This window comes from Bos grunniens, chromosome 19 (assembly GCF_055505025.1).
Source record: "Bos grunniens cultivar Pamir isolate PY7600 chromosome 19, Bosgru_T2T1.0, whole genome shotgun sequence".
NCBI lineage: Eukaryota > Metazoa > Chordata > Mammalia > Artiodactyla > Bovidae > Bos > Bos grunniens.
In genome coordinates this window covers 45,015,326-45,039,260 of record NC_141183.1, presented here as the reverse complement: position 1 = coordinate 45,039,260, position 23,935 = coordinate 45,015,326, and the positions used below count along the sequence as shown (strand labels likewise).

Genomic DNA, 23,935 nt, shown 5'->3' with positions numbered 1-23,935 from the left:
AAGCATGGGCTCTAGAGGGTGGGCTTAGTTACCCTGTGGCATGTGGGATCTTTCCGGACCAGGGATCGAACCCATGTCCCCTAAATTGGCAGGTGGATTCTTCATCACTGGCCCACAAGGTAAGACCCAAGACCATTTCAGTTTTAAGTAACAGAAATGCAACTTGAACTGGCTTAGGCAACTGAAATGGAAAATTTTTGCCTATGTTTTAATTTCTAAAAATACCAGGGGTTCCCTAGCTGCTGGCATGGTAGATCTGGGAGCTCCAAGGCCATCACCAGAAGTTTGCATCCTGCTCCATCTCTTGGCATTGCTGTCTTCTGACGTCACCGCACTGACGTTCATTCTCACATGTCCAAATAATAAAAAATGGCCTCAGGTAGCTCCAGGCTAAAAGCAAAGAGCAAACACCTCTTTCACTGTTCCAGAAACTTCAGGGAACTGTGGCAGGGACTGGTCTGACTTGGGTCTCATGCCCAGGCCTGATCCAATCTTGTGGTCAGTAGAGATGTGTGGATTGGCCTGGATCTGGCAGTAGGGGTGGGACAGCCCTATTTACCCAGTAGGGACAGAAGGAAGGAGGGGAGCTTCTCAAAAGAGAGCAGGATCACTATTGGACAGGTAGCCTCCACGATGCCCTCCCCGTACTCTGCTTTAAGCACAAACCTCGTGTCCATTAGGCATCTCCACAGTTCCAGGTGGTGAGCCCAGTCTTATCCCCACTGTACAGATGGGGAAGGCAGCTCAGAGAGGCTGAGCACCTTCCAGCATCACATACCCTGCAAGTGATGGATAAGGAGTGTGGACTGTTTCGTACTGGACACAGGTTAGTGGGGGATGCCACAGTCTCTGACCTATAGCATGGAGTCAGGATTTGACTGATTAGACCCAGTGAATGGAACAGGAGAGATGATGGGGACACCTTTATCACTGGTACCTCTGATGGTGAATTTGGCACTATCCGTATTCCCTCCTCAGTCCCCAACCCCATGGCCGTGATCCATCGTGTATCTGTCCTCTTGGTCAGCATTCACTGAGGCCATGAAGTGCAGACCCAGGCGTCAGACTGCTAAGTTCCCTCAAGAGTGGGCCCTCTGGCAAGGGATTAAGGGCTGATACATTAACTTGGAAGTGGAATTCCAGGGCAGCTAGAGGGAGGGATAAGAGAAAGGAGGTCGGGAAGAACAGGAAGCAAAGCAAGGTGACGTGTAACCACTGTACAACAAACCCCATCTGGAAAATGTGCCTCAAGTGGTCCAAGGGATGGAGGATGAAGGAATTTATCCTCCTGTCTCATCTGCTGTTTCCAAACTCAGTCCAGCTGCTTGGAAATCAACACCCAAGAAGCAGTTGTTGATAGAAAGCAAAGTTCCTTTTAATCGGAATGCCGGCAGTCTGGGGAGATGGTGCACTCAGGTGTTCCGCCAAAACCAGCTCTGAAGAGTCTGCGTGGCCATGGAAGTTTCTAAGGGGGAAAAGAGAAGTCAGCTCAGTTAATCACGGATGGAGGGGGTCAGAGGTGTCATGATCCCCAGCTGTGTGCAGGCTTGTCAACTTCTTGTGATCTTTCTTGTTAGATGCTATCTTGTTCCCACCATTTGTTCATGAGATTACTGAAGGGGAAGCTGGGGAAGAGATCTGGTCACCTGGTAATTACTTATTCTTCATTTCTACTTCTTTGATCTGTGGGAAGAACCAGCAGGTTAGGCAAGGTATTTTGTGACCACAAGATCTGAAAGGTGTGCTAGGTTACTGACGACAGGGCTTCCTGAGCTCTTTCCTGCCGAAGGTGCTTAAGCTACGGCTCAAAGTTCGTCCCGAAAACGAACTCCCTCCACGTGTATGGCTTGAGTTCTTCAGCCTCTTTGGCCATTCGGGATCCAGCCCCCTTACCCTGGCATGTGGTCTGGGAGGGGTCAGCTTCAGCTGTGGGACAAGAAGTCAGGAACCTGGTGGACAGAGGAGGTGCAGAGGTATGCAACACACCCACAGCCCAGTGAAGTGGGGCTAACAGCACCTCCCGAGGGTTGCTGAGAAGACTTGAGATAACGCGTGTAAAGCACTTGCTAGTGTCTGGCTCCCAGGAGGTGAGCTGGACTGACCATTAGTTGGTTTTGCCTGGAGGTTCTTGGGCGGAGCTTACTGAAGGGTGCGGTGGATAAGCTGCATCAGCCAGGACTCTCTTCTGTGGTGAGCTGGCTCAAACGAAGGGAAGGCTCTATTGAACCACAAAACTGAGGGGCATCTGGCTTCAGCACAGTTGGACCAGGAGAAATGACCCAGGTTGATCCATAATCTGAGCATCGAGGAAATGCTCTCCTCAACCTCCAGGGACCTGAACCAAGAGAAGACTGAATAAATCTCTAGGACAAAGGCAGGTCAGTGGTTGGTTGGGGTCGGGAGAACTCACCATAAAGGGGAATGGGGAACTTTAAATGTTCTACAGCTCGACTGCGGCAGTAGTTACAAGGGTGTACACATTTGAAAAAACGTATGAACTGGACATTTTAAAATGGCTGCATGTAAAGTATACCTTAAGGTTGATTTTTTTTTAATGAGACCAAAGAAAAATATAGTTTTCTTAGGACCCTTTCTATGACAGAAACACAGCTCAGGATAGTTTTAGAAAAAATGAAACGCATTCATTGGCTCATATAATCAGATTAGTCCAGAGATATGGTCAGTTTCAGGCATGGCTGGGTCCAGCGGCTTACTGGTATCTGGACAGCATACTTTTCCCACCTCTTGCTTCTTTCCTTTTTGTTGGCTTCGTCCTCAAGTGAAGAACAAGAGTGGTCACCAGAAGTTCCGTCAACCCAGCAACTCCCATGAAAAGTGAATGCCTCTTTCCCCATGGCTGCTGCAGAAATCCCAAGGAGGGCAGCTCAGTTTCCAGCTGGGACACATGCCAGCCTCTAAAGCCAGGGGATGGGGCTGGCCCCATGTAAACCTCAGGGGTTGGGAGGAGTAACCCCCACAGGAAAACATGAAAGGGCAGAGGACCTGGGGTCAGGAAAATCGACAGATGGTCCTCACCTCTCTCCATGTACCCAGAAGGCAGTGTTATCACTCATGCCTACTTCAGACACCTCCACTCAACAGGCGCCAGGCCATCAGGGACGGGCCCCAGACTCATTCAAGACCCAAGGCTGCTTTTCTGCGATCGCACAGGCTCGGTGTGTTAGCTAAATATAAGAGTCAAAACAGAAAGTGAGCAGTAATCTCTTCCCCACCAGCCAAGGCAAACAGAGGGCTATTCCTGACTGTGCTGGGCCGTCCATCTGCACCCCAAGGAGGCTGGCGGGGAGGGAGGAGCTCTGGCCCAGAGGGAGGCCCTGGAGCTGAAGGCATCTGGACTTGTAGGATGAACCCCAATGAGGGGGAGGATGCCTCCCTGGGCCTCGAGGGCCAGACAAGAGGCGCAAAGGGGCCAGCTTCTCGGTTCAGAACCACCATCCTAACAGGGTCTGGCCAGGGCAGGAGGGCCAGAGAGGAGATTGCAGGAAAGGTCATCTTTGTAGAGATCACAAACAGAAGACACTATGCAATGCCTGAAGACCTACACTCGCTTCCTGAGCAGCACAGCACAGCTGGCGTGAAATGAACACGCTCTCCACGCTGACACCTCCCCAGGTTCCCCAGTGAAGTATCTGGGGAGGGGAGAAGGAACCACAACTTGTGCGTTCAGAATATGCCTAGAGAGTAGTCCTCCAGCGTTCTATTATGGCTATTAAAGGAACACGGTGGGCCTTCCCTGGTAGTGAAGTGGCTATGACTCTGGGTTCCCAAAGTAGGGAGCCCAGGTTTGATCCCTTGTCAGGGATAGAATGCAGCCAAAAAAATAAACATTAAAAAAAAAACAAACGCAGCAACAGGCTCAGGGGAGGCAGCTTTACCCAAGTGAAAGTCACTTAGTCATGTCTGACTCTTTGCAACCCCATGGACTATACAGTCCATGGAATTCTCTAGGCCAGAACACTGGAGTGGGTAGCTGTTCCCTTTTCCAGGGGATCTTCCCAACCCAGGGATCGCACCCAGGTCTCCTGCAATGCAGGCGGATTCTTTACCAACTGAGCCACTAGGGAAGCCCAAGAAGACTGGAGTGGGTAGCCTGTCCCTTCTCCAGGGGATCTTCCCGGCCCAAGAATTGAACCGGGGTCTCCTGCATTGCAGGTGGATTCTTTACCAACTGAGCTACTTAGGGAAGCTAGCTTTACCCTCAGCCTCAGGCTAAATGATTGCCCCTAATACAAACACCCACCAACTCCAGGATCTCAAAGTTCTGTCTTTAGTGTGGCTGCTCAAGGCTTCCAGTTGAGCTGAGGTTACTTCTGATCCAGGTAAGCAAGGTTGCTTAGGGCCACCCCCCCGACACACACCCAGATCCCTAAGAAATATGGGCAAGAGAAGACCAAGCTGAGGGGGCCCCCTCCCCATCTCCCACCATGGTGCTGGCTGAGCCGGCCCGCGTAACCATGCTGTCTTCTGGGAAGCAGGTTAAATGGATGTCGTTGCCGCCAAGAGCGTGTACTTGGCAGCACAGAGCCGGTGGGGAGCAGGGCGGGAGCCAGACGGAGGAGAGAGCCCAGGCCCAGCAAGGGAAGGCACGGCCCCGGCCCGGAGCAGCTGAGCCTGGGGGGGCTGGCGGGAGGCGTGCTTAGCCCTCAGCTCTCATCTCTGCTGTTATGTCCAGGCCCTCCAGTCCTGCAGACCGGCCCAGGAACAGAGACACTTCCTGGAGCCAACACTGCGCCTGCCCGCTACTTCCCTGCACTGGCAGCTTGCCCAGGCAGCTCTCAGGCCAGGCTCCGGGAGTCCAGCTCTGCAGGAACAAGGGAGGGGCAGGGAGGCACCCCCAGCAGGCATCCTGACCCCGAGGGCCGCCAGCTCAGAGCAGGGCCCCATGAGCAAACCCCACACAGGCTCTGTGTCAGCCCGCCGGCAAGGAGCAGGGACCGGTGGGCCTCCGCCACCCCCCAGCTGTGAGACCTGGGCCATGCCTTTTGCGAGGTCTGCAAATAGGGTTAAACCCTGCCCTGCTCAGAACTGGGATCCTCGGCAGCATGCAGGCTGATGGGGGCAGACTGTGGATCTAAGCTGGCCACGTACACACTCGGCATTTGGGGGAGTAGGGGCCAACCACCCCGTCTCCCCAGGGGGCAGACACCTTCTCCGTGAGACAGTGGCGTTTACCCACCCACCTCAGGAGGCTGTGATGACCACATCTGGGTCTAACGACATATGCTTACTATAAATAGCAATTACAGAAAGCACTGGCCTTGGAGTCAGAAACTGCATGTCTATACCCCAGCTTGGCCGCATCCTTGCTGTGTGTCCTCTGGGGAGTCTCCTGAGCCTCGGTCCTCCGTCTGTAAAGTGAGGATCAAAAGTGACAGTGAGCAGCTGAGAACATCCTGGAAGTGAAAGGCTGTCAGCAGCAAACGGCCCCGTCTCCTCCGTCAGGTCCTGAAGGAAGGGCTGGAGGAAATCGCTGACTTGTAAGTGTGGAGCTGGCTAGTAGTTCTCTGGACACTTAACAGAATCACCTGAGGAACAGAAGGAAAACAAAGATACCAGGGCCTAGGTCCCTCCCAACACCCAGCAATTCAGATCCAACTGGTCTTGGCGTAGGAGGTGGTGCTGACATTTTTTAAACGTTAAGTGATTCTTCTGTGTGACCGGAGTCGGGAAGTGGTGCAGCAGCTTTACTTAGAACTCAACTGGGACACAGCCCACATTTTTGTTTGTTGTTTGGCTTGCAGGATCTTAATTCCCTAACCAGGGATCAAACCTGTGCCCTCTCAGAGGAAGCACAGAGTCCTAACCACTAGACGGGCCAGGAACCCTCCCCAGTCTCTGTTTACAGAGGGAAACCCAGTGCCGCCCCAGCACCCTCCAACAAACTTCCTGGCCAGAGGCAAACTTCAGTCCCCGGCCCACTTGGCAGAAAGAAAATCAGAGACTTTCTGCCTCCCGATGGGCCCAAGGCCATCACGCAAATGAATTACGGGCCCTCTCCCTTTCAGAAGCCCCACTCCTGCTAACTGAGTGAAGGCTGTACAGGTGGCACTAGAGGTAAAGAACCCACCTGCCAACGCAGGAGACCTAAGAGATGTGAGTTCAGTGCCGGGGTCAGGAAGATCCCCTGGAGGAGGGCATGGCAACCCGCTCCAGTATTCTTGCCCGGAGAATCCCATGGACAGAGGAGCTTGGTGGGCTGCAGTCCATAAGGTCACAAAGAGTCGGAGTCACTACCGAAGCAACTTTGCACACACACACGTACATGCAAAGAGAAAAGAAACCCTGGAAGAATCTATCAGATGACATGATCTCTAGGTATGGGCACCTATAAGCCTCTTTCATCCTTCTGCATTTTTGAAATGCTCTCTGCACTTGGAAAGCAGTTCTTATATGATTGAGGGAAAACCAATAATGTTTTATTTCTTATGTAGTCTTTTTTAAAAGTGGACTTTTTTTTTTTTTTCCAGATGTTTTGGGATAAAGAATGAAGAAAACACTCTGGAACAGGAGGTTTGTGGGGACAGAAGGGAGGGACAGCTGAGTGGACGTTAGCAAATGGTTAGCTATGAAGAGGATGGGATGTGTTCTGTGGCCCTGTGTCCACCTGAGATGTGAGAATCACATTTCACGAGAGGCCCGCCCACCTCTCGCCAAGAAGTAATAAACATTACCCACCCCCCCCCAACGTTAACCTTTACCTTGGAGCCGTCCCTTCCCCTGGACAGAAGAATGTTGAAGCTCCTTAAAAATTGTCTCCGGGGCTGGGATGGAGACAGCTGGGATCACAGAAGCCCGAGGAGGAGTGGGCAGCTGGGGCTGGCCAGGAGGAAGGAGGATCCTGGCGGCCAGAGTCCACATGCAGCGAGTGGAACGTGCGAGTCGGCACCTGGGGAGGGAGCCTGAGCAATACCTTAAGGATGAATTCCTCGACTGACCTGGGAGGCCAGTGAGACCCCGGGGGGGCGCCCCTGGGAGCAGGCTCAGCCCTGCTTACTGCCCTGCCACCTCCCTGTCTGTCCATCTGTGGGCTGGCCACCTGCCCAGCCTCAGCGGATGATTGTGTGGCTGTGGCGTTTAGTGACATCTTTGTTGAATGGCGTTCTTGTGTTCTGGTAGACATGTCACCAACTTGTATTTCTGCTTGACCATCCCCCAGGAACCCCAGTTCTACCCAAAACGTCCAAAATAACTGGTTGAGGCACCTGCTGGGCAAGGTGGAGACCCAGGAAGTGAGACAGGGTAGAGACCACCCGCCCAAGAGAAAGCAGGCTCTAGGGGCAACAGCTGCGGGAAGACCTCGGTCCACTGCAGGCAGATTTGCAAAACGGCCAGCTCAGCGGTGCACAGAGGCTCCTCCCGTTTTAAAACACAGTGCCCCTAAATGGGGTTTCCCAGGTGGCTCAGTGGTAAAGAATCTGCCTGCCGATGTGGGAGACGCAGGTTCAATCCCTGGGTCGGGACGATCCCCTGGAGAAGGAAATGGCAACCCACTCCAGTATTCCTGCCTGAAAAACCATGGACAAAGGAACTGGGCAGGCTACAGTCCATGGGGTCATCAAGAGTAGGACATGACCTAGCCCTGGGTACACCTGCCCTTGAAGCTCCCCTTCCTCAGGCTGTAATGTGCAGCTAAGTTCTAGGGACCCCTCACTGCGCACAAACCAGGGAGACCTTGCATTCTCCTGGGCTCCGATCTGTGCGCGAGTGTCTCAGTGCCCAGCCTACCCCATCCTCCACCAAAAAAGAAATTATAAAAGTACATGCCAATCAATGCATCAACTAACAAAACATTAACTCATCAGCAAATCCCCCTACAGTCTCATTTCAGGAAAACGTGGGAGGGCACGCCAGCTGAACCCCAGGTAGTTCTCCCCATCCCAGAGGGGCCAGGTGGGCAAGGGCTGGGCTGGGGCCGCCGCCTGATGCACACTGCAAGAACAATAAGGATTTTTAGGGGCATTATGACTGAGTCAGAAAACACAGCTGCCCCTGAAAGTCCCTCATTTTTCTTGCTGTCCTCGAGCACTCTCCAGGTGAGGAAGGAGTCAGCCAGCTGACCCAGGTGAACCAAGGTAGAAACAGTGACCCCTCCCCGACACTGGCCCACCCCTCCCAGCCCACAGGAAGTTCTGCGGCAGGTGGGGTGGCTGCAGGGTCTCCACGGTGGCACAGTTCTCAGCCTGGACAGTGGCTGGCTTCACTGCCCCACGCCCCAGGCGCTCCCAGGAGAGACCAGCCCTTGGTCCACCCAGAGCCAACTTGGAACCCAATGCCTTCTGTCCACAGGGAGCCGTAGGCTAGAGTCCTGGCAGAATCCCAAGTGGACGAGGGGGTCCCAAGACCTAGGCAAAGCCAGAAGACCCGAGGGAGGGCTCACCTGGCCTCTGTCAGAACAGCAGAGGCTCAGCTCCCAGCATTAGGGCCCTAGACTAGGAAGACCCCAGCTGACCACTCCCATAGACCCCAGACCTTTGGCATCCTCAGAATGCCACCGGTCAGCCGGTAACGCATCCCCTGAAGCTAGGCCATCCCATCCAGAGCTGGGCTCAGCTGGCCACTGGGAGCCTGCCCTACCCACCCACCCGGGCACTGCACCCACTCCTCAGGGGCCCCCGGTCACCAGCCCCACTGAGGGTGCAGCAGGACATGTGGCCTCTCTGAATAAGGCGGACCCTGCTGTAAAGTACGTCCCACAGGAAACAGACCAGGCTCTACTACCCGCTTACTTGCTGTGTGGTGGCGTCTAAGTTGCTTAGAGTCTGTGTGCCTTGGCTTGCGCGTGGGTAAACAGAACAAGTGGCTTCCTTTGCAGGGTGATGTGAAGACTGAAGGAAGAATAGCATACAAAGGTTTGGGCCGGCTCCCAACATACTGTCTTCCCCTGTCCAAGCAGCTTCCCCCTTGCCCTCAGACCCCTAGAGCTGGGCCAGACTCCCTGGGAGACTCTGAGGACTTGGGCGGTGGAGAATTCCTCCCTCTCGGAGGGGCAGGTGGAGATGGGGTGTGGGGGCACAGGCCTCACTGCCCCGTGAGCTCTGCACCGTCTTCCCACACGCCAGGGTCCTGCCTCATTCAAAGGGAGAACACCTGTGCCAAATCCCAGCTGCCTCTCAAAGCTACATTATAGCAGCTGTTACCTCGCTACGACTTTTGGCCCTAACCAAGGCCATCATGCATATACTCCACCAGCAAAGGCCAAACTGTCGGGCTTCCCTGGTGGCTCAGTGAAAAAGAATCCGCCTGCCGATGCAGAGGACACAGGTTCAGTCCTTGATCCAGGAAGAGCCCACACGCTGCAGAGCAACTAAGCCCACGTGCCACAACCATTGAGCCTACGCCTAAAGCCCAGGAGCCGCTACTGCCGAAGCCTGTGCACCCTAGAGCCCAAGCTCCGTGTCAAAAGAAGCCACCACGATGAGAAACCCGAGCACCAGCACTGGAGAGGAGTCCCCGCGTAGCAATGAAGACCCAGCACCGCCAAAAAAAAATTTTAAACGAAATAAAAATTTTTTTAAAAAGCCAAACCGTCTCTGCACACTAGGATCCAAACCTCCTGAATCCCTCAGCAACATGACCACATCCGAAGAAGCCCTAGCCTTCAGTCTGCACAGCCGTGGTGTGAGGGGGTCCCACGGTCTGTATGCCGCGGCCCCAGTGCAGAAGAACAGACAAGGAGGACAAAGAGGGTCAGCTCACCACTTAGCAACCGAGAAGCTCAGGCAAGCTTCTAAACCCTTCTGTGCTCCAAGATCAGGGTAACGAGAGACCGCCCTGGTGGCTAAGACTCTGTGCCCCTAATGCAGGGGGCCTCGGTTCGATCCCTGGTCAGGGAACTAGATCCTGTGCACTGCAACAAAAGATCCCACATGCTGCACCTAAGACTTGGTGCAGCCAAATAAATACTTAAAAAAAAAAATCAGTGTAACTACCTATTTCATGGGGTTGCTGGAAGGATTAAATGAGTCAGTGCCTATAAAGGCTTCGAGCTGTGCCCAGCATCAAGATTTCCAGAGTCAGCAATCACTACCATGCCTGCTTTGTGCTTCAAGGCTCAGCTCACCTTTCCTGACCCCAGCCCCACCACCCCCAGTTAGAGCCTCGTCTTCTTTCTCCATGCTCCCCGACTCCACACACATCACACGGCTTTGCCTATTCCCCCACCCCCGCCCCGCTCAGCACCAACCCGGAACCACCACATCACAATCCCTTGTGCTTATTAACAATGCTGACTCTCGGGCCCCAGAGCTCAACCAAAGGGCCCTGGAGTCTGCATTGCTAACAGTCTCCTGGTGTGGTTCACAGGGTCACCCAAGTTTGAGAAGCACCGCTCTGGGCTGCCTTACCACCACGGTACAGGCAGTGCCTGGCCGAGATGCTCAATAACACAGTGAGGTTGGGGGATAGGGGTGCCCTGGACAGCGGCCAGAGGATCCCCCACACCATGCTAGTGCGTGACGGGGACCTCCCCGGGCTTGGCTCTGACATCACCAAACACACCAGCCCCCAGTCTGGTTCCTTTCAGCCCTCACACTGAGTTGAACTCACGCTGCTGACTGGGGTCGGGGGGCGCTACACCCTTCTGCTGGGGGCTGAAAAGCCATCAAGGCTTCCGAGGGAGCTGCTGAGTACAGGCGCTCCACCTGAAAATTGCCAGCAAATCACAAAACCATAATGGAAGGAAAAGAAAAGCCAACCAGAGGTGCCAGCCCTTGTTTGCAGTTTGCTTGAGAAAGTCCCACCCGGACTCGGGAAGGAGGTGGTCGAGCGGAGGTGGCAGAATGTCCTGAAGGAGCTGCTGGGCACGGCCAGGGCTGGCGGCAGGGGCGGGCCTGGAGAAGCTGGGCATAGGGGCCCTCAGCTTAGAGGTGTGGGCTCTGTAAAAAGTGCTGCCCTCCTTCCAGCCACCCACCCCCCTGCCCCCAGGTCAGCCTGCCATGGGGGTGAGAGTCAGCTGTCTCTGCTGGATTTGGGCCTGCGCTGCGGTGGAAAGCCTTCTTGGAGCCGCTGGCCCATCCACCCTTGCTGGCCACTCCTGGGCTACGATGAACACAGCCAGGAGACCTGAGCTCCTGGGTTTACGGTCGCTCATCTCTCTGCCAGAAATTCTCTGGCTGAGAATGCCTCCTAAACACTCTCTCTCACCCCCTCAGCGTCCCCTCCCCCACGCCCCACGAATGCCAGCCCTGCCTGGCCTGATGATGATGGCCCCTGTACCCTGAAGTTAGCTCAGCCCCCAAAACACTCATTGGCGGGTGGAGGTGCGAGTGCCCCTTGGCAAGGCTGGACTGGAGCCCAAATGCAGTCATCCACATGAACACCCACTCCCTTGAACCAGGCTGGTCCAGGGAGCGCGGCACCTCCCTTTCAGCCATGTTTCCTGAACACGGGAGAAGCAGACACCAGGGGGTGGGCACTGCCTGTACCTCTTTACCGGAGATGGCACTGGGGCAGGGCAACAAACTGACCAGGCCTGTAGACAGTAGGGCTAAGAGATGGGGAGACGTCTAGGCTTAGGGTGTGTATATCCTCCTCATAGGAATCAGCCAACTGTGGACCCTCAGGCCAGACCCACAACGGTCACCATTTTATCAGAACACAGGTACTCATTCATTTACATGGTGATGGCTCAAGTGGTCAAGAACCCACCTGCAATGCAGCAGACACAGGAGACGTGGGTTCAATCCCTGGGTCGGGAAGATCCCCTGGAGGAGGAGATGGCAACCCACTCTAGTATTCTTGCCTACAGAATCCTGGGGACAGAGCAACCTGGCGGGCTACGGTCCATGGAGTCACAAAGAGTCAGACACGACTGAGCACACACACACAAATATCCCACGGGGAGGATTCACCGTGATGCATCTTACTGTTTCCTTCATGTTATTTCTAAACGGCCACTGTTATAAATAATAAGCATAGCGAATATCTTTTTTTGTATAAAGCATCTTCAGCACTTTGTATCATGGATTCTAGGAAATGAAAGACAAGAGAGTTGCAACAGAGGCCCCATGGCCCCCAGAGCCTAAAATATTTACTATTTGGCTTTCCCAAACAAAGCTGGCCAACACTTAACTGCTGACCAGCATTCACTCCGCACCTAGGAGGCTCCAGGCGCCCAGCTGGGCAGCGAGGATGTAACAGTGAGCAAAACCTGGTGAGCCTTCGTGGAGTTCAAGGTCTGGGGGGAGAGGGCTCTGCAGGCCTTGGGTCCAGCTGCCTTTGTCAGGCGCATGCTCCTGCTCCAGGACTGCATCTTCTTACCCCAAACCTTCTGGCCTGACATGCTGCAGGAGTTTTCACTGCAGAAGTTTTCAGGTCTTAGATAACATGGTGCACAGGCCACATGCTGAGCAACACACCAGCAGAGCAGCACCCTCCACCCCCTGAAATCACACGAAGGAATGTCTCTGCAGGGAAAGCCATGAAGATTCATGCTCCCCGGGAAAATCTAGACTCAAGTCAGTTTGGGTCAAGAATTCCCATGAAATTTGTTATAAAAACAACTTTTGGTTTTCAGAGTCTAGAATTTCGGATAAAGGATTTGGGGCTTGCACCGGGCACTGTTACCAAATGTGAAACGACTCCATTCCTTGGTCTTGGTCAGAGGTCCCCACCCCTGCAGGCTGCCCCCTCTCCTCGCCAAGCCTCCTGGCACAGGAAGCACATACAAGGCACAAAGAAGACACAAACTGAATGAATGCAGATCATCACAAATTTGTTTTTTTGTCCAAAGGACAGCTACCAATGTTACTGCTGAAAAATGTACAAAAGTAGTATTTAAACCCCACCATCTGCCTGCTTCACTGTCCGGAGCAGAGAGAAGCCATCATAGACGAGAAATGTTTCCAACTCTACTTGGGACAAGGAAAATAAAACTGTTTCCTGGTCACTGTTGCTGCCTAACAGCAGGCAAATTAGGTATTCTGTGGGGAGTAGGTGAGTAGGTGGTAGCCAAAACTGAAAACCCACGATCTTTCCCCTCATGTACCCCTTGTGGCCAAAGTTTCATTGGAAATCTAAAATAATTTATCTCATCACAAATTCCTAACAGTTAATTAGAAAAATGTACTAATTGGATACAGATGAGACTGCTGGCTAGCATCACCAATTTACTGGACATGAATTTGAGCAAACGCTGGGAGATAGTGGAGGACAGGGGAGCCTGGATGCTGTAGTCCATAGGGTCACAAAGAGTCGGACACGACTTAGCATCTAAATAACAACTACTAATTGGATAATCTGGTTTCAGACGTTCTAATTATACTCCTGTGTGGGGGGTGTGGAATCAAAAAACAATTTTATTTATATATATATATATATATATATATATATATATATATATATATATATATATAAAAGCACTTTTCCCCCAAAATAAAGTATCTAAAGCTTAAGATTGAATAAAAAAATCGCACACACCTCAAATCCTGACAATGAAAGAATATAGTATGCATTTTAGTATCTATAAATAGATAATGCAGTTCTTCTGCATTAAAGGGTGCTATCTGAAAAGAGATTTCGGTGACAATTCCCATCAGATGTCCTGGAATTAAATGGATATCCCCCTTTTTAAGGCAACAGGGTTTTAATGAAAGGTCCTACCCTATTTCTTAATAAGAGCACGCCCACGAATGACTCCCATAAATTTCCTCATCGCCTGAGATTTCTAAACCAACCGCAAATTGGGAAAGAGGTGCTGGACACCACTGGTGATCTGTACCAACACCCCGGCACTGGGCAGGTTTCTAGGAGGGGGGTTTTACTCCAGGACTGATGAGCCGAAGTTCTTAGCCTGCTTCACACAAGGCCTGGGGGAAGAAGGTCAGAGGAGATGCTTGCCGGGGGAAGGGACCAGCAGGTGAGAGCCCCGGTAGGCAAGAATCTGGAAGGTGGCGGTGATCAGGGGCGGGGCAAGCAAACCCGTCCAACCAACCGAGAGCCGCCTCGCCCTCCAGGACTATATTTAGTCGGGGCTGGCCACCCCAACAGGGCGGGGCCTGGGGGAGGCCCAGGCCGGCCACCTGCACAAACCCCAGTGCCTGCCGCCCTGCCGGCGTCTCAGTGGGGACGTGCTGGGGCACCACGACTCCTGGTGCCGAGCCACCGGCATCCTCGCTGACATTTCCTCCAGCCCTCTGCCGGGCACGTGCCATCCATCTGACTGACAGATCTGGTCAACGACAAGGGAGGGGCCGTGCAGGGCCGCGGCCTGCAGGGACACTAGCCAGGAGAGTTAGTTTCACTTTCTAGTTTTCTTCCCTGGGTCGCCTCTCACCCAGACGGCAGAAAACGTCCTTGAAATGCCGAGAGAGAGAGAAATCTTCAAAAATGTTCCGTCCTTGTCTTTTTTTTTTTTCTCCCAAGGTCACTGCCTCTGAAGACGGGGTTAACAGCCTTTGGTGAAAACCCCAACTACGGAACTTCGGTCCCCGGGGCTGCTGAGCCCTAATACGATTACACATCTAAATGCAATAAACGGGGCGAAGTAGTATTATTTTTCTGGGAAAAACCAACATCATAAAAGGGTCTTTATTGAATCAAGGGCCGGTGAACTGTTCTCTTGCCTAATTATGGCTCCCCAGTGAATGGGGCTGGGTTTCCAGGCAGGACGCCTTACAGCTCTCCAGCCCAAAGGGCGACGGGATATTTGTCAGGACTTGTCTCATTACAACAAAATCCACCGAGAGGACGCCAGAAGGGAGGATGCCAAGGCAGGCTGGCCGCAGCCCCCTTCCCCCACCGGCTCTGGAAACAGGGGGAGCTGGCTCTTGGGGCCCTACTTCTTTTTGAAGGCGCATCCTCCTCCCCGCTCCATCCTCACCCTTCGGTTCAGTCAGGATCCTAGACCCTGCTCCTTCCCACTGTCAAAGCTTAAGTAATTTCCCAGCGTCCGGACACTGCCCACTCTATCCCCAGCTCTACAGAAAAGGCCCATTGTGGAAATGTGATATTTTGCCAGATGTTTTAACATTCAGCGATTTGGCCGAGGTTCACATGCACCCAGACCTGGGCGACAAAGCGATCGCCTGCTATCCCCAGACACAGGAGGAGAGGCAGGGCTAGACGGACCGAGGCTCAGCCCAGGGCGGGAGGAAGCCTCCACACTGGCCAGCTGGGAGCAAGTGGGCTGGTTGACTTTTCCCAGATACACAGGGGTCTGGCCAGGCAAGTTGGAGACCAACATTTTGCTTATACGCAAGTCCTGGTTCCAAGTATCTGTTGAATCGCCCTCTTGGTTCCAGGAGCAAAGACACTTTTCTTCCCCCCATGTTCTTAAGCTTACAACAGCAAGCTCCCTAGGAAAGGATTCTCGAGAACAGTATCCTGACGCTCTCACTTCAGTTCAGTTGCTCAGTCATGTCCGGCTCTTTGCAACCCCATGGACTGTAGCACGCCAGGCCTCCCTGTCCATCACCAACTCCAGGAGTTTACTCAAACGCTCTCACTTACAAGTGATCAAATGAACTCACAAGTGGAACAATCTGCGACTTCGCGCCCCACCCTCCCCTCTTAGGGTATACCAGGCCTATCTCTGCGAAGAAACGGGAACCCCCACCCCACCCCCACATGGCTTTTCTTGCAGTGTTTTCTCCCCAGACAACAAAGCGGCAAGGAGGCTTGCCAGGCCCAGGGTATACTTCCCTGAGTTTCCTTCGCTGGCCCCATAGATCCTGGGGTGAGCTATAGAGTCACTTAAGAGCAGCCACTGGGACTCCCCCCCACCGCCCCCCCCACCAGTCCCCCGCCACGAGCCTGGCGTTTCACCCAGGCCTCCTCATGTGACCCCTGTATTGGACTACAGAGCGGACATGTATCATCACTGATGGGGAAACAGTCCCAGGAAGGCAAGTCACGGGTCCAAGGTCACCCAGCTAGCCCAGGGGAGAGCCTGCAAGCTATCGCCCTTTCCCCAATGCCTGCCTTCAGCCTCCTGCAAAACCAGGTGCTGTCAGCATGTAGGCAGCGCTGCAATTGACTCATTTTCAGAAGGGTTGGGGGAGGAGGTCTGCCTCATGGTGGACATGGAGATAGAGCACTGAAAGACCCAAACTTAAGCCTCAGTCACCGAGGAGGAGAAGCCAGCGTTTCTCCTTGAGCCCCACACACCCCAGGGCAGAAATCCAGTGAAAGGAAGCTCATTTCATGAGAATGAACCACAAAATCCTCAAAGACTGATCCAAATTTCCCAGCTGCACATCTCAGTTTTGCTCCTAACCCTCCCAGGGTCCCAGCCCCATGCCCTTCTCTGCACCTCCGGGCAGGCTGCCTCTGGGCTACAGACCTTAGGTTGTTTAGGCTACACAGGGTATGCGCTGTATTCGGTGCAGACCCCACTTGACAGAGAAAGGGGGATCTCAGACCCAGAGTGGCAGAACTGAGATTAAAATCAGGCAATGGTTCTTTCCACATAGCACCTCCTTCCCCAGTCCTCCTAGGCAGCCAACACAAGGGGTCTGGCTCCAGGGCAATTTCAAAATTCCCCAGAGCCTGCCAGAGGGGAGGAGGGGGCGGTGGGAGGGAGCGCTCAGTGGGTGAGAAGTCACCTGCCTGGTGTCCCCGCAAACCCTGCCCACTGCCCTGGGCTGGAGGGATTAGGGTCTACTTCAACCTCCAGTTTGAAATGCAGAATAAAAACACCACAAAGCCATAAAAAGGGCTTTTCCTGGTGGCTCAGCGGTAAAGAATCTGCCTGCCAATGCAAGAGAGAGTGGGTTTGATCCCTGGGTGGGGAAGATCCCCTGGAGAAGGAAATGGCAACCCACTCCAGTACTCTTGTCTGGGAAATCCCATGGACAGAGGAGCCTGGTGGGCTACAGTCCACGGGGTCACAAAGCGACTGAAACAACAAGGCCATAAAAAAGCATAAGGAAGTCCAAGGAAATCCTGATGTTTTAACTTCCCATGCTGATTACTCTGCAGCACTTTTTGGAATATCAAAGTATTTCCTTCCCCTCCCCCAACCCCTCGATTCTGCACCCTATTCGACTAGTCCCACTAGAGTGCATCAGGCTGGCCAAGTTGGTCAAGATGGCCAAGATGGTCAGTGAGTGAGCAGGCCAAGAGCAGTTGTGGCAATTCGCCTTTCCTGGGGGCCTTCTTGGGACCTTTCAGGCTGGACGCATGGCAGAGTAGATGTGTGAGGTGGCCACTTCTGCACACCCAGGGTTCCTTTAAGGAAGCAGACCCACCCACCTCCCTGTTGACAGCTCACTGGGGGCTGGCTCCCACCCAGGAGGCTCTATTGCACCTAGAAGGCTGGGCTTCTGCTCCCTCAGCACCAAAGGCAGTTGTGAGATCCTGGGGGAGTCTTGCGCCTCAGAGTTGCAGCCTCAGCTATAATAAGAGGACACACCATACCCCTCATCTGCTCTCAGAGCTGGGGTACAGACAGGAGTGGGCAGGAGGGGCCATGACTATCTTACCCACTGTTGTCTCCCCAGCCTGGCCCAGGCCCTGGCATGTGGTTGATGGATAACAGGCTCCGATGGGAAGGGGTCCCAGATATCACCCCGCTTTAGGATTACAAAGCTGCTGTTCCCAGTGGGTTAAGTGACTTGCCCAAAGCCATGGGCTTATTCAAAATAAGAGGGACTCTCAAAGGTCTACTGGTATGTGCCAGGCACTCTGCCTGCACTTTTCACATAAGCCTCATCACAGTGTTACAAGGGAGGTCTCAGAACCCTCGTGTACAACAGAAGAAATGGGCACAGAGAAGTTACTTGCCAAAGGCTACCCAGCTGGCAAGCAGCAGTTAGGAGGACTCCAACTCTCCGCCGCCAGGCTCCTCTGTCCATGGGGATTCTCCAGGCAAGAATACTGGAGGGGGTTGCCATGCCCTCCTCCAGGGGATCTTCCCACCCCAGGGATTGAACCCAGGTCTGCCACATTGCAGGCAGATTCTTTACCGTCTGAGCCACCAGGGAAGCCCAACTCTAGCATATCTGGACCCCAAATCTGCCTTTGTGGCCCTCACACTGGGCTGCTTCGAGAAAAGCCTTCATGGACCCCCAGTGGATCCCTGCTTCTAACAGCTGGGACATCCATGCACAGACCCGGATCGGGAGCGCTGTCCTTCTGTGTGAAAGAACAGAGACAGGCCAAATATTTACCAGCCCATGAAGAGCCACAAACCGGCCTGACAGCAGAATCAACTCCGTGCAGGAATGAAGGCCAAGCTGTCGCTACAGAAAGTTGGTGGGGGGGGGGGCGGTGGGGGAGGGTGCCAGGATCCTGACCACTGCTGTCTGACAGCTTGGCTTTGGTCAGAGGAACTGAAGGAGACCTGGGGAGGCAGCTCAGAGGCTGTCTCTACAACTGCCACCAGAGAAACCCTGGAGGGATTTTCAACTATCAGAATTTCAACTATCAGAGTTGCTCGCTAGCCCTTTGGGAAGGAGGTGAGAGGGTCGGCCTCTCCCAACGCTCCTTTGTCCATTTAACTGAGCTGGAAAAAAATTGATCTCTCATCTTTTCACAGGCTGGGATATTATTTTTCTTAAAAAAAAAAAAAAAACTAAATGGGGGAGGTTAATTATTCACCAGGTTGCAATTTACTTAAGAATCAAGGGAATGCACGTTTCCTTCCAGTAGGCAGGGGGATTTCACAGAATCTTCCCTGGGTCTCCCTGGGGGTCTGGCTAAAATCTTCCCCTCCCAACCGCTTCCCACCTTGCTTCCTGAAGGCAGCTCCAGGGCAAACAAGCTCTCTATTTAAGCCACTTCCCCCACCAAGTTTCTAGCTATCCAGCTTAGAGGGATGGATCAGGGTGGGGGTGGGGTGGAAGGAGGCTTCAGCATCAGAAAACTTTGAGAATTCAAAAGGGGCGGGAAATCAGAAAGCTCTCAATTCCTAAACACAACGGCCTAAATCGCAGCATACTTGGGCTGCTGGAGGCCAGGCCAGTCCAGCCCAAGGCTGGACTGATTCAATCACATCTTGCAAAGGAAAAAAAAAAAACCCAAGGAAAAACCAAATCACTCACTCCCCTGCCCCCCAAGAAATGAAGCCCGAGGCGATTCCTAAAAATCCCCGTAACTCTGAGCAGCCCACAAGAAGGGGGCACAGACTTAAAGAGAAAATTGCCGGCTACCTGGGCAATCCCTTATTCCCAGAGATTTATGCCCCTCATCCTCCGCGCCTGTCACCTCCAGGGTGGTTGCAAAGCTTTTCCTCATCTCATTGCTCCAGACCAGTCCTGCGGGTGTTTTATGACCACGCAATATTCTAGAGATTTCCACTTCATTTAAGATACTGATCCCCAGGGAGGGGAGAGGCATGAGTTCAAAGGGAGATAACTCTGTTTTTCCAGCCTGACTCAGTACTCCGAACGGTCTAGACCCTTTTCTTTAATTAGGGAAAACCCTCCAGCTGAGAGCTTCCCAGGAGGCTCAGTGTTAAAGAACCCGCCTGCATTGCAGGAGACCTGGGTGCGATCCCTGGTCGGGAAGATCCCCAGAGAAGGAACTGGCAACCCGCTCCAGCATTCTTGCCTGGAGAATTCCATGGACAGAGGAGCCTGGCAGGCTACAGTCCATGGGGTCCCAAAGAGTCGAACACAACTTAGTGACTAAATAACAACAAACAACGACTCCAGCTGAAGTCGCCACCAGTCCCCTCCCGACAGTTTCCCTCAAAACTGAGTACGTCTGTACGTTTAGACGCGTGGCCCTAAGGAAACTCTTTTCTCCCACAGTTCTGGCTTTGCACGGTCCACGGGTTACAGTTGGCAGGACAAAGCTCACACGGAAAAAATGCTGGTCAACAGCAGTTCCGGGCTCTGCCCGCTCCCAGGCTTTGCCCACTCCTGGGCTCACGCACGGGCCCAACCCTGCCTGGATGGCCCCACAGCCCAAGGTGTCCCCTCCATTCAGGCCCCCTCACGGCCACTGGAACAGGGACACAGATGTGGCAGGAGTCCTGCGAGGTCTCCTCTACAAGGGCCCACATTAGTCAGAGAAGATTCTGGAAGAACCTTCCACATCCTTGAGAGAGGTGGGCCAACCTGGCAGGGCGGGTTTCTCCCTCCTCCCTGCTTCCAGACATCTATCCTGTTTTACAAAGCCGGGAAGAAAGGAGCCCAAAGAGTCCTATTTTGTCAATTGGCCCTTCGCAGGGTTCAGGTCACCTCCCGGCATGTTCCCAAATGTTTTCCCGAGGTCCCCACTGCCAAGACAGCCCAAACACAATACAAACAAATAAAAATAAACAGAAAGTTCCAACACCAGGCAGACGCCGAGATTTCAGGGGTTACTGGGGTTTTTCTTTTGCAGGAGGAGGTAGAAACAAAGTTATTGGATAAACAATTTAAGATGGGAATTTCAGCAGAAAACTTTAAGAGGACTGGGGGCGGGGGGGGGGGTGGGGGGTGCCGAGGGTCAGCACAATGTTGCCTAGGTCAGGGAACAAAAGGCTGGCCATTAAGAACACACCCACAAAAATGCATCTTTAAAGAAATGGTAGTGGAGCTCAGGGAGAGGGGCTAAACCTCCACATCCCGGCCCGTATTCCCGGGGCAACTCTAGTCCTCGCGCGGTCCTCACCACCCTCAAGCTCAAGGTGGAGGCTCCGGAAAGCGCAGCAGGGCAGGGCCCCGTAGGCGAATCGGCTCGGCCGGAGAGAAAGCGGGGCGCCGTCTCTCCCTTCCCTCCAGGTCGGCCGCGGCCAGGATCCGGCTCCACCCGGAGGACACCAGCCGCCCACAGGGACCAACTCGAACCTCCGAGTGCGTTCCCACCGCTCCTGCCAAGCGCAGGGATCCCTCGAACCTTCCACACAGAGCCCGCGGCGAGCGCGCCCCGCCACCGCGTCTCCGGTGTGGACCCGCGAGGTGCGGCCCGGCCCGGCTCCCCGCCCCGCCTTGGGAGCCGAGCTCGCGTCCGCCCGGGAGAAAACGGCGAGGGGCGAGGAGGAGCCGTCGGTCCTGGGGGCCGAGGACTGGGACTTTGTAGGCCAGTTGAACCGACACCTTCATCTCGCCCGCAAAGACCCAGCTCTCAGCTCCCACGCGTCTCGGATTAGGGACGTCGCGCAGGCCCCCGACGGGCTTCCTGGGGCTGGATCCGGCCGCCCGCTTTCCACGCGCTTGTCTCGGCTGAGGCTCTGGGTTTTCCCCAAGCGGCATCCCCCAAAGGCAGCATCCTGCTCGCCTGACCTCCACCAGCCGGCCCCGAGACCAGCCCTCGAAGGGTTACACGACGCCCAGCGCGCAGCGGCGTCCGGGCCGCCAGGGCGCAGGCCGAAAGACAGGGCTGGGGCGGGGGAGGCGCGGGGACCTAGCCTTTCCCCATCCTCCACCGCCAGCCGAGCGCAAGAGTTCCATGCAGAGAAACTTCGCCAAGATCCCACGCCGCGCCCGCGAGGCCCAGCGCTGCGCCGCCTGGGTTACCTGCGCTCAGATCCGCCGGGCGCAAGGCCGGCCGGGCCGCTCGCACCGCAGGCCGTGCCCCACGCTGCATCCGGGGGTCCGGGGGCGCATCCGCCAGTCGGGCCCGGCACCCCGACGTTCCGGGGCCCCGCGCAAGCCGGGCCGGGGGCCGGGGCCTCGCTCGACCCGCCTGAGACCTGGGGGCCGCCGCCGCCGCCTCCCCAAGGAGCGCGAGCCAGGCGCCGCGGGGAGAGGAGCGGAGCGGCGAGACCCTTCGAAAGTTGGGGGAGTTCCTCCCGCTAGCGGCGCGGCCCGAGCTGGCTCCACGTGCTGGTGACACATCAGGAAGGCTGCGCGCCCCACGGCTCCAGGCGGGCGGACGCGGCCAGCGCCCGCCCGCACCGCCTCCCGGAGCCTGGAGGACGCGCCCCGCCCCGGCCCGCCCTCCGCCCGCCCCTCGGCGCCACCGCCCCCGCCCCGGGCCGCCGAGTCCGCTCCAGCCGGCAGCACCGGCAGGAGGACACCGGGCGGGGTCGGGCCGGCACTGGCGCCCCTTGCCCTGGCCGTCCGCGCAGCCCCGGGGATCGAGTCCGGCCGCGGGCTGCCAGACTCGACAGTCTCCAGTGCCTTCCTCCCAGGCACGCAGCGCTTCCCGCCCCCGAGCTCCAGTAATTTTCCCTTTTCCTCCTCTGACCGGTCGGAGGCCGCTGCCAGAGCTTCCTCCCTCGAAGGCCGGCGCCGAGAGCCCCCTGCCGGCCGCTCCGCTCCCGGGCCGCGTCCCCCGCCCGCCTTAACCTCCCCACCGGGAGCCTCAGGGCGGGCCAGGCCCTTCTCCTGGGCAAATCAAAGTGAAAGTGAAGTCGCTCAGTCGTGTCCGACTCTTTGCGACCCCATGGACTGTAGCCTACCAGGCTCTTCCGTCCATGGGATTTTCCAGGCAAGAGTGCTGGAGTTGATTGCCATTTCCTTCTCCAGGGGATCTTCCCACTCAGGGATCGAACCCTGGGCTCGCGCATTACTGTCTGAGCCACCAGGGAAGCCTGGGCAAATCAAGGAGATACTAAATGTAAGACGCCAAGCACTGTACCCTGCAGCACTGTTTTTGAAATGTTAATTTTCCACGCCCCCCTTCCAGGGACCTGACCACCGGCTCTCTTCCTAGCGGTGCTGTCCTAAAGGAAAACCCGAGGTCTTTAGTGGGGAGGGAGGGAGGGAGGGAGTAAGGACATACCGAAAGGCCTCGAGGCCGAGGGAGAACTTTCCCAAGGCTGGAGAGGGGTTGGAGTTCAGTGGAATCCCCACTGGTGAGGACCTGCTGCCTCACTCTCATCTCTGGGGGCACCAGGACGTGGGGGAGCAACCGCCTGCCTCATCTGAGACTAGTCTGGAGCATCCCTAGGCCTTCACCAAGATCCCCATCCTCAAGACGGCCGGGACTCCAGGGACCAGGCAGAGGACGAGAGCTCAGTCACTCAGTCCTGTGCAACTCTTTGCCACCCCATGTCCCCTGTCCGTGGGATTTCCCCAGGCAAGAACACTGGGGTGGGTTGTCATTTCCTCTTTCAGAGGATCAAACTCGAGTCTCCTGCATTGGCAAGCAGAATCTTCCCACTGAGCCACCTGGGAAGCCCATGGCAGAGGGAGTGATGGGTAAATCTAAGTAATGACTGAGGTTGAATTTCCCCGCCTCTCTTCAGAGAGAGCCTTGGAGTCAGGTTTAATTTAAATAATGAGACATACCTGCTTGTGGCCTGGGATAGATACTGGCTATGGTCCTGTCTTCTCTTTCCTGGCCTCACCAATCCAAATCATGCCTTAAAACTTCACTGTGGTGGGGGCTGAGTGCTTTATCTGCTCAATTAGCCAACTCGCCCCCAACCTGACATGGAGATCCCAGCACAGTACAGACAGATGTGCAGAAGCAGGTGCATCCAGGAAAGCGGATCTGAGAGGATGGAGGGCAGATGGCGGCCAGGCCCGGCAGAGGTGCCCAGTGCTGGGGGCATGGCCAGCCGCTGGCCCCAAGCCTCTGTAATCCCCATTTTGTGAGAGCCCAGGATTAAAAGGGAAGAAAGAGGAAGATGCCCTGACATTGCTGGTGATGCTGCGGGTGCTGGCGGGGATCTGAGGTTCGTGCTCTGCTTTCTCTTCCTCTTTTATTGCTCTCTCTAAATCTGACAGACCCTTTGGATCTCTGAGACTCGAGGAGTCTGGAGGAGCCGGTGTCCTGGGGGGATGAAAGGGCAGGGATGTAATGGGTTTACCCCAGCGCTGATCCCAGAGAAACCCGCAGAAGATTAAGATTTGCTCCCAGAGCTTGAAATCTCCCTGCTACCCCCTGACCACATCAAAGGACATGGCTGTGGGGGGCGCCTAATCCCATCAATGGAATCAAAGCTGGACAAGAAAGGAAATTCTGCAAACTTGTGCAGCGTCAGGACATGGCTCACAAAAGAAAAGATAAGATACAGCAGGGCCCTGGCCTCCTCCACTAGGGGGTTACGTCCCAGGAAAGGTCCTGAATCAGTCCACAAGCAGACAGGGCCTGCTCT

General features: G+C 55.0%; 1 protein-coding gene across 1 annotated transcript; it reads right to left on the bottom strand.

Annotated features, from left to right (window-relative positions):
- Positions 1–1,350: 1,350 nt before the first annotated feature.
- Positions 1,351–23,425, bottom strand: LOC147352498 (uncharacterized). Its single transcript, XM_086361030.1, has 5 exons — positions 23,263–23,425; positions 22,615–22,715; positions 21,405–22,217; positions 5,279–5,369; positions 1,351–3,185 (listed from the first exon to the last, which is right to left on the bottom strand). Exons 1-3 carry the CDS (start codon positions 23,423–23,425, stop codon positions 21,411–21,413), a joined length of 1,071 nt encoding a protein of 356 aa, XP_086217156.1. The 3' UTR covers positions 1,351–3,185; positions 5,279–5,369; positions 21,405–21,410.
- Between the last annotated feature and the right edge of the window lie 510 nt (positions 23,426–23,935).